This window comes from Diabrotica virgifera, chromosome 9 (genome assembly GCF_917563875.1).
Source record: "Diabrotica virgifera virgifera chromosome 9, PGI_DIABVI_V3a".
In the NCBI taxonomy this organism is placed as follows: Eukaryota; Metazoa; Arthropoda; class Insecta; order Coleoptera; family Chrysomelidae; genus Diabrotica; species Diabrotica virgifera.
In genome coordinates, this window is record NC_065451.1 from 3,908,458 (window position 1) to 3,919,776 (window position 11,319).

General features: G+C 30.3%; 1 protein-coding gene across 1 annotated transcript; it reads left to right on the forward strand.

Annotated features, from left to right (window-relative positions):
• Nucleotides 1-5,979: 5,979 nt before the first annotated feature.
• Nucleotides 5,980-6,582, forward strand: LOC114326521 (cytochrome c oxidase subunit 5A, mitochondrial-like). Its single transcript, XM_028274919.2, has one exon. It carries the CDS (start codon nucleotides 6,061-6,063, stop codon nucleotides 6,514-6,516), a length of 456 nt encoding a protein of 151 aa, XP_028130720.1. The 5' UTR covers nucleotides 5,980-6,060; the 3' UTR covers nucleotides 6,517-6,582.
• The last annotated feature ends 4,737 nt before the right edge of the window (nucleotides 6,583-11,319 follow it).

Below are 11,319 nucleotides of genomic sequence, written 5' to 3' on the forward strand. Positions count from 1 at the left end.
GGCATGAGGCATCCGAAGATGGAACAAGCGCAAGCCTATTAAGGAAGCAGAAAGAAGAAGAAGAAGAATTATATTCAGTTATGCGCAGTATTAATTCATCCCTAATACATAAATAACAAACCTCCATTCCATAGGTGATAATGTTGCTATCGCAACCTGATCTTGTATACACCACATCAAAGGGCATTGAAATATCAATACCCTTTATTGAAGACGGCCCTGTCAGTGGCAGAAACGCAAACAACGCATATATATCAGCCAGTGAATTGGTCGGTCAATCGGTTACTCAATATAATTGATGCATTTCGGCTTTATTAATGAAAGATATCATAATTCTATTGCACGAACGGTTCAGTGGTTTATCTGGCCTCCATTCGTGTTGTTTTAAGTCTAGTTAACCAGTGAACAAACGCTGATTTAATTGGAAAACCGCAGATTATGAAAAATTTTACTAGCTATAAAAATGAGCAATCAAACGATTTTTTAATATCGCACACAGAGAGGTATTGTGTGACTATATTAAAAATTCTACAACAAAAACGTATGCCACAAAACTTTGTGTCAGCTATTAAAACACATAACTGTGTGAAAAAAAAAATACAGTTGGGAAAAGACGTATGTGACAGGAGTATTTCATAAAATTATGTCTGGATGGAGAAATACTTTTATTTATTTATTTATTTATTTATTTATTTATTTATTTATTTATTTATTTATTTATTTATTTATTTATTTATTTATTTATTTATTTATAGTACTATACAAATGACCTGGCCTCTTGTGACTAATCCAGGTCGTTTCCTGATGGGATTACAGTAGTTTATCTTTACATTATTATTACTTTAAGAACTTTCTATATTTGACTAATTAACAATAGCCTTAATCTACTACTAATTATGAAAACTACAAATTGTAAACAATTCTAATGAACAAATAGTAACAACTAAACAAAAACTAATAAACAAAAGATAAATTATTAATTTTTTTTGAACATATAAATTTTGCTCCCATTTCTCATTCTCAGATGAGAAATGCCAGCACTATTCATCTAAAAATAGTAACGAATAATTTTAAGTGCAGTTCTAATTTCGGTGAGCCTTAGACCATTGAGTATTAAAATTTCAGGTTTTTAGTTTAATTTTTTTTTGTTTGATTAATAATTTTTTGATTTATTTTAGTTTATTTTATATTTGATATTAATTTTTAATTTTGTATTATATAAATATTTATTTAATTATTTCAATATTAATTTTTTTTTGTATAATTTCTTATTCAAATTCATAGAGGTTGGATATTATTTACTTGATTTCTTCTTCGTCTAATATTATATAATTCTAATTGTTTCTTTGATATTATGTCCGCTAAATTATTTAGGGCCGGTTGTTCGAACGCTAATCAACAATGATCATTATCAAATATTTAATTACTGTCACGAACTGTCAATGTCAACTTTGTTTGGGTTGCTGAAAACATAATTGATTACAATTGTGAAATTACTTAATCAATTATGTTAATAATTGTTATGTTAATTGATTAACTAATCTCATAATTATAATCAATTATGTTTTCAGCAACCCAATAAAAGTTGACATTGACAGTTTTGGTGACAGTAGTTTCTACATAATGATTGTTTTATGCTTTAAGATATACTATCATAATATTTCAACCCTTAAAACCACCCTTGATGGAGCTATATATAAAAAATTTACTTATCCTAAAAGAATAATTTCGGCTTGCATCGATTTACATAAAAATTTGGGATTAGGATCATCTCACCCTGTACTTCATATTCTATATCATGCTTATGGGCGTTGATTATTTTTAGGGGTGTAAAATACCCCTTATTTTCAAAAATTATATAAAAACATTGTAAACTTTAATATGGGTAAAATTTTAATTGGTTAAATAATGATTGTTTTATACTTTAGGATATAATATCATAATATTTCAACGCTAAAAAACAACTCTTAATAATATTACAGTTTTTATAAGTAGATATTTTAATAGATCTATACAGAAAAAAAGTAGAAATAAAGAATTACAAAAACATTTATTTACACAAAAATACGAATTTACAAATATATACAAATACAAATACAAATAGTTTTTTAGTCATCTTCCAGTATACGAACCGGTTCTGTGGTATTATACGTACATTGAAAATTATCCATAAGCGGACTATTCAAATTTTTCGAAAAAAAAAATTCGTTTTATAACATAGGTCCTTCATTTTTGTCGATAAAAAGTTTTTTCAAAAATGACTGTAGGATTTTTTAAGAATTATAAGACTGTGTAAACTAAATTTCGTAAGATCCCTTAGTCTTTAATTAGGGTGGATTTAAAGGGCTCGAATAAGGGAGTGTTTGCTCGTAAATAGAGGTTTTAAACAGCTATATCTCGCTAACTGATCCCTATAATGAAAATCTATGTACAAGGGAATTTTAGCTATTAAAAAAGCTACAATTTAGTAATCTTTCATTTTTTTCGTATCTCCAGTATTTTCGGAGATATTTTGAAGTAAAAGGTGAAAAATGGGAAATTGCAAAAAATTATTTTTTCTTTAAACTCCAATTTTTCTAAAATTAGGCTTTTTAAATAGGCCAAACTTCTTGGGTGTATTGATAATACAAATATAAAAAGAATTGTAGAAAGGTGAAGACCAATTTTTAATTGGGAGGGTAGTTAGAGGGTTGTTTTCACTGATTTTTTCTGTGAGAAAAGCAGGTACCGACTTTTTTTTGGTCATAAGTCGCTTAATTTTCAGAATTATTTTTTGAAAAGTCTAACTGTATACTTGAAAAAAGGTTATTTAAATTTTCCTCGAAAAATGCAAAGTTTTTCCGTTATTTGGTTTTGAATATTTCAAATTATGCATTTGTATTTTACGCAATTAGGCAAATTATACCTTAAATGAGAAGGTATCTATTATGTATTTGAGTTTCTTTAAGTGCTGGCTTGTCGCTTTTCTTATGTCTATTTTCTGTTAAAGTTTTTTATTTATAATACCGGGTGTCCACTTATATTTTCCCCCATTTTAACTGCCTATAACTTCTAAACGGCTTAAGATAGAAAAATGCGGTTTTCGCTGAAATGTTTTATTTCAGTACAAGTTTTGCCTGAATGTATTGAATTTTTTATATCACTTTCAAAGACGACAAAAAAATGGCCGATTTTTGGAAAAAAACGTTGTTGACTTTTTTTAATGAAACACCCAGTATATTTTTTGTAAATTGAAAGAAAGGTCATTCACCTATCCAGCGATATAAAGTTTTTCAAAATTGGTTGTCAAATCACTGAGTAATTAATTTTTAAATTGATCGGTGCAACGTGGATATCACATACCTAAATAACATAACTAAGCAAAATGATATTATGTTATGTGATTTCCACATTGCATCTCTCATTTTAAAAATTATTTTCTCAGTCATTTGACAACCGATTTTAAAAATTTTTACATCGTTGGATAGGTGAATGACCGTTTTTTCAAGCTGCAAAAATATATACTGGGTGTTTTAATAGAAAAAGTCAACAACGTTTGTTTTAAAAAAATCCGCCATTTTTTATTTAAAAGCCATATAAAAAATGGTCATTTACCTAAAAACCTCAAAAAAAATTCATTTACCTATCCAACTATATAAAAAAATTTTAAAATCGGTTGTCAAATGACTAAGCAATTAATTTTTAAAATGAGAGATGCAATGTGGAAATCACATAACATAATATCAATTTGCTTAGTTATGTTATTTAGGTATGTAATATCCACGTTGCACCTCTCATTTTAAAAATTAATTACTCACTGATTTGACAACCAATTTTGAAAAACTTTATATCTTTGGATAGGTTAATGACCTTTCTTTCAATTTGCAAAAAAATATACTGGGTGTTCCATTAAAAAAGAGTCAACAAGGTTTTTTTTCAAAAATCCGCCAGGTTTCTTTTCGTATTTGAAAGCGATATAAAAAATTCAATCCATTCAGACAAAACGTTTGCTAAAATAAAACATTTCAGCGAAAACCGCATATTTCTATCTTGAGCCGTTTAGAAGTTATAGGCAGATAAAATGGGGGAAAATATAATTTGACACCCAGTACCTATTATTATTAAACTTTTAGTGCATCATAATCGTGGGTGTAGTATAAATAATATTTTGATTATTTTCTTAAGTTTAATTTATTAATTGACAATGAATCAGATTAGTATCTTAAAAAACTCTTTTGGTGGTTTTTCTTTACAAATTGTATAAGGTTTTGTGGAGCTTTCGAGTTAGCTTAAAGAGGTCACGACGAAAAAAAATTCATAAAATAGAGGCATATTTAAGGAACTGGTCAATTTTAGCGCCGAATTAGACAACGACTTAAAGGTTCATAATATTTAAAGTTCCAGATCTTTCAAAGGTCTACCGTCTCCTGACATGTAGTTGCTTCTAATTTATTTATGTCGAAGAAGTTTTCTGCTTACAAGCGTCGGTTCACCGAATCATTTTTTAATGAAACATGGAGACAATTTTAATTTTTAAACAAAACTCGGTTTAAAACTGAATTAGAAGTACTGTATTAGTGAGATGAATTAAGTACTAGCTCTGGTGCTGTTCCGCTATGAGTTTTATTAAATGAGGCAGGTTTAAAAAGCACATTCGAAGAAACTATTAAACTTTTAAGCATTTTAATTACCATTTCTATATCAATATCTTAAGACGCAGAACGCTGTTTTTCGATGCTAAAACGAATTAAAATATTATTTAAAAATACAATGAAAGGTATGTTATCTGCAGAAAAGCATTTTGTAAATGGTATTGATAATTTTAATAATAAAGTCATTGAAAACTTTGCAACCAAAAAGAAAACAAGAAGGATGTATCGTAAACTTTAAAAGTGGTATTAACACAACTTTGTGCCTGTGTGTAAATAATAAAATAGTATTATTTTTATAATTTTGTAAATAGAGACTAAATCGTAATACAAGCTAAGTAATATTAGCAGTAAATAATGGTTGTAAGTTGAGAGTTTTTATTGTTAATGAATTTACGGAACTGTTTTGATAAATTTTGAACAATTTCTTGGCACCTCAGATAAATATACAGCTGGTTCCTAAAAAAACTGATACGACTCTTAGTAAGATTTGATTATTTTGAGCAGTGTATGATTGGTCTGACATTATATTATATTTATTATGACAGACAAATAATAAAATAAACAAATAGCCATTTTTTGAGGTTGAAGTTATCTGACAAGTTTTAAGATTTGGCAGTGGCAGTGACAGTAACTAAATAATAAGTACTTATCCTTCAAAATATAATAAATTAAATATAATTAAACTCATATTCATTATATCACACCTCATCAAAAGCTTTTTACAAGAACATAGTCAGCGATTTTGATATGGCTTAGAGCCAGACTACATCAAGATCGCCTATAAATCGTGCTGGTAATTGCCTTGCAGCGAGACCAAAAACAAAAAAAAAGAAGAAGAAAGTACACTGCTCAATTTTCTACAAAATACGCTATAAGAGTCGTATCAGTTTTTTTTTTTGAACCAGCTGTACATAATGTTGTTCTGAAGCTATTTCCTTCTGGCATTTTTATAATTAAGTATTTTCTATGGGAAATAAGCCACAATTTTACTAAAAAATGAATTTATTAACGTTTCGAAGCCCAAATCGGGTTTCGTTGTCAAAATACAAAATACAGTATTTTGTATTTTGACAACGAAACCCGATTTGGGCTTCGAAACGTTAATAAATTCATTTTTTAGTAAAATTGTGGCTTATTTCCCATAGAAAATACTTAATTAAATATACATAAGATACATAAGGTAAAAGTATCTGTATCAGCGCCTATTTTTTTAAATTTTGTTTTATAACTTTTTTGACAATATCGTGAACCCTTCACTAAAAATTTAGGCGGCTGTCCGAATTCTGGCACTACCCTCTTAAAGTGGTACGAGCCGCCACTGTGTCAAAGTAGTATTGTCAAAGTGACATTCATGTCAAAACGTCTTAATAAAGCATTGTCAATATTATTAAATACTTATTAAGAACCTCAATAATTTGTTCAGATCAATATGTCTGTACTCGGAAGAATAGCAAAAGTGGTAAAGAGCTGTGGTAGAATTCAACCGATACTTTTCAAGAACAATATGCGCCCCATAAGCTACCTAGCAGTCCAACACGAATCAGTCAAAGACATGATAGCCAGATACGAATGCATCTTCGGCAGAGAAGACTCCGATGGCTGGGACGTGCGTCAAGCTATGAACGATCTAACAGCCTATGACTCTGTTCCCGAGCCTAGGATCATCATCGCAGGACTTCACGCTTGCAGACGTTTGAACGACTATGCGCTTTCTGTGAGATTTTTGGAGATGGTGAGGAACAAGTGTGGTAATAACGTAGATACTATTTGGCCGTATATTCTTCAGGAAGTAGGACCGACTGTCGCGGAGTTGGGGTGCGATTTTCCCGAGAGCTTGGGATACGATAAGCCAGAGTTATGGTGGGAGTCCGTGTTTGATATGTAGTTGGACAGTTTAAAGTATATGTATACCTTGTTTCGAGTTTAAAATCAAATATAACCTACAACACCAGTTGCTTATTATATGTACACATCATCACCATCATTATGAATCATGACAATTCCAAGGGATAATAACTAACGCCATGCTGTTCAAAATATGTCATCTATGTCGTGCTGTATGTCATCAAATATGCTAGTTGCGTGTCTTTGCTACTGTCATGACTCTTTTCCATTTCTTCCTGTCCTTGCACTGAGCTTTCCAGTCTTTAGTATTCATTACTTCTACATATATCTTCTTTTACATCATCCAGCCATCTTCTTGTAGGCTATCCTCTACACCAGAGCCATATAAACATAATATTCAAATAACTTTGTTATGTATATCAGGACAAGATTAAAAAACCGCTAAACGCCATAAAAATGAGTGGCGCATACAATATTCCAGCTACAAAAGATCTGATATGAATATTACGTGGCGCGAAAATGTATTTTCATTTTGATGCAAAACAAAATTCTAGTTTTATTTTAAAATATTTTCCATAATATTTGCCTAATTTGAAGTAAAACGCGCCACAAAAGAGTAACTTTGATACAGTTTGAATTTTGAAACTCTTTTGTGGCGCGTTTACTTCAAATTTAGCAAATATTATGAAAAAATCTTTTAAAATAAAACTAGAATTTTGTTTTGGATCAAAATGAAAATACATTTTCGCGCCACGTAATTAATATACATATCAGATCTTTTGTAGCTGGAATATTGTATGCGCCACTCATTTTTACGGCGTTTAGCGGTTTTTTAATCTTGTATCAGGAGTTTTTCAAAGTTATTTATAAATTAAATGTATAAAGTTGAATGTAGTGTTTCTCGATTACACGTTAAGCTTTATAAATGGTCGGCTTTGTCGCACTATCTCCCAAATAATCTAGTGTCCATCGAATGTGCACTAGATTTTTTTTCTATTCAAAATAGATTGAAAAAAATATTGGGATGGCTGGTAAATGAACTCGGATTGCCCGTTGCCAGATAAAATTAGCCTCGTAACCAGTACAACTACATAAACCATTTAGGGAATAATCGTTAATTGGATTATACTTTTGTAGCTTAATAACTTCTAAATGGCTTAACCGATTTTGTACACTAAACATGAGTTTTAAACGTATTGAAAAGTAGTATCTTATGCATCTAAGGTCAAGTATGATAACTGAAGCTATTATAGGAACTATTGAGCTTGAAAAACCGTTTTTCCCATAAGAAATAAATTTGATCATATTTATGAAGCCTATAACTTAAAAATTCGAATTTTCCCGGATGTAAGGTATACACCGTTAGATTCGTGTGGACTCCTTCTGCAAACGCTCAGTTATTGGCGTAATTCGTAGGTTGAAATTTTTATTAATTGTCGAAAAACCAAAATTTTCAAAAATTTAGTTTTTTAGTTTTTCGGCTATACTAAGCCGTGTGTGTCTGATCCTGAAAGCTTAAACACCATTTGAAAGCTTAACTCAACGCTATTGATTTGGTGTATTTACTATTCTCCTGTCTCTTCTTGAACCGAATATATATAGCTCCAAAAAATATGCCGTTTTGTACCTACCAAGTCCTATAGCTGGCTTATGGGTAGTCAAAACTCACAAACTACACCGGTTCTGAATCGGCCCTCACCCCCTCTTCAAACACAAAAAAATTCCGATTGGTTTAACTTTTCCACACACATACATACATACATACATATCCACAAACATTTTCCCTTTTTTAAATAAAAATTGACTCATATTTCTGAGCTCGGCAACTTTTGAACGGTACAACCGATTTTTAAAATTAGACATGCGTTGGAAAGGTAATGATCGCTTCTATTAGAAGCCGCAAAGGTCGGAGTTAAATTTTCGAAGTTTTTGGGAGATTTGGGGACGAGAACAAAAAACAGACCCTAAATAGGAAGGGCCGTAAAATCCACACCCTTGGACCAAAATGGATGGTTGACATATGAATGGGTGAGTCTTTTCCTGAACTTTAATATGGGAGTTGGCCCAATTTTCAATTCAGTCAGATTTAGAAAATCGAAAATTTCGTGTATATATAGTGTTGCTTGTAGGGGTATTGTTGTTGGGGTTGTGCGCCACTGACGAGAACTATCGTTCTCTGGTAATATCGAGTTGTTGGTGGAGATTGCTGTTACTTTTTTCTTTATCAAGCAAGAACCATTTTACAGTATCCCAAAGAGTGCATCCTAGAAGATGTCCATAAAAATAATAAAGCATTAGACAATAGGCTTTTCAGAAGCCTAGATCATTTGAACTAAAATATGTGTAAGGTATGAGTATAAACGACCCTTATGAAATTTACAAAAATAAAGTATGAGATGTAACAAAGTCTTGTTATCAACAAAAGAAACAGGAATATAATATTAATGACACTAAGGCTGAAGAATCCCATGCATTTGAAGAGCAAAAAATAAAAGTGGCATAAAACGAATTAGTACACTAATTGCTAGAACAAAATCAACAGTAAAGAGCAGTAGTTCTCATATAATCAGAGTAATAAGTAATCTACATAATCTTCAGTAAAATCAAATCAACACAGAGCAATTATCATACCAAATACAAAACTGGGCTTGCCAATGGTTCCCAAACTGATTCACTATTTTGGAACGGATCCAATCGATCATCTCTTCCGACTCATTTCACGAAAAATTATTTTTATTATATCAAATTCTAGTTAACATTATGTACTAAATTACCAAAGTAGCTATTCCATGCAGTAACGTGCGATATAAGTCCCTACATGGTAATTTAGCATTTAATTGTACATTCAAATGCCTGGTATTGCAAACGATTCCTAAACTGATTCGCTATTTCGGAACGGATCCAATCGACCATCCCAAACTGATTCGTTGTTTTGGAACGGATCCAAATGGAACAATCTCTACCGGCTCGTTTCTGGAAATATAATTTTTATGATATCAAACTCTAGTTAACATGACTAAGTTACCAAAGTAGCTATTTCATACAGAAACGTGCGATATATGTCCCTACATGGTTTATTTAATTAAGGAGAAATATAACTCAAAGCAGCAATTAATTTGGCGTTTAATTGCACCTTCAAGTGCAGCATTTATACAGTTAATGGATTAACATTAAATTGAAAATTTACGATCCCGATTAGGTAGTTTGTTTCTTGTTTTATGGCTGCTTTGTCAAAATATTTGTATTTATGTGAGATTCCGACTAGAATAATCGGTGATTTGGAGTGTTAAACTTTTGTTACCTTTTTGGTAGAATTTGAGATGTTCAATGTTGAATAACACAATTTTTTGTATATATTTTTAAAGGTTTACGGGTGGTTCAAGGTACAGTACAGGTTTGTACCTTGGACCAAATTAGCTCTAATAAATAAAACTAAAAAAAATATGTTTTGTTTTAATAAAATGATCTTTTAACATAGTATAATATATACTATGGTGTGCAAACTACAAGTTAGTCGAAAAAGTTTTCCTTGAAATTAAAAAACTTAAAAATAATTGAGCTTTGAAAAAATCCGGTTCAAGGTACTAGCAAATGTATTGCAATTATTCTAATAATTAGGTGTGTAAAAATGTGAATGCATAAATCACAAGCACATGGCAAACTAGCTCCATCACGATTTTGTCCAGGGCGCATCTGTTTTAAGATGGACGTTGAGAGGTGACTCATATTTTTTGTAGAAATTGATTGGAATTAACTCATATAATAATAACTGAGTTATCTTCCCACTTAAAAAGATCCGGAACATTGTTTAAATAATCAAAATGTAAAAAAATGAAGAAAAAATTCGATATTTTTTCTTCGTTTTTTTATTATAACTTTAAAAATATTCACTTTCGAGAAAAGTTGCGTAATTAAATTTCCTACAATATAGGATTGGTTAAAATTTTTAAAAATTATCACCCTTTTTGTAAAATAGCAATAATTGCGAAAAAACATAAAAACAAGTATTCGCGTTTTACGTTTTTCAACCATATATGCTGCACTTAGGACCTTCATATTTTATCCAGAAAAACTTTATGATATAATAAAACAACACTGTAAATTTCATTAAGATCGGTTCAATAGAATTTGCAAAATAAATTTTGCAATCCAGCTTTCGCAAAAAAATTTAGTTTTTCAAAATGTTGCCTGACTGAAAATAAACCAGATAGTTGATTTCTTTTACATATAGAAGAATACTGTACCTTTCATCTGCAATTTGCAAAATTAAAATCGGTTAACTACCACGGCGTCAGGATTTTTTTTAAATAAACAATAATTTTTGGTGCTACGAGCAGGACAGCGGTGTTCGATTCACACAAGTTGATTTCCACCAAAATGTCTTCCAATCTTTATCTAATATATTATTTTCTTACTCTATATTTTGCTGTATTTTAATATTTTAATTCCACAAAAATCAAACTAATTTGATTATTGTTTGTGAAGTATTGTTTAAACTTTAAACAATTGCATATTATGTTTAAAAATAATAAGCTTTTATTCTCTAAGTTAAAATATATGAACAGAGAAAGTTTTTGTTAAAAAAAGTGTTATTTTAAAAGACAGAGTATGTGTTTTTATTTTGCAATAAACAAATTTATTTATTTATATCGAAATGTACTAAAAATTAAAATTTATCAATCATTATCAAAGGTCATTGGAATGCCTAATCAGAGCAAACGTATCCGCTGTCCTGCGCGTAACACCAAAAATTAATATTGATTTAAAAAGAAATCCTGACGCCGTGTTAGTTAACCGATTTTAATTGGTGCAAATTGCAAATGAAAGGTACAGTATTCTTCCA

Coding starts and splice junctions, on each gene's coding strand:
- LOC114326521 (XM_028274919.2), top strand. CDS start 6,061: ATGTCTGTACTCGGAAGAATAGCAAAAGTGGTAAAGAGCTGTGGTAGA.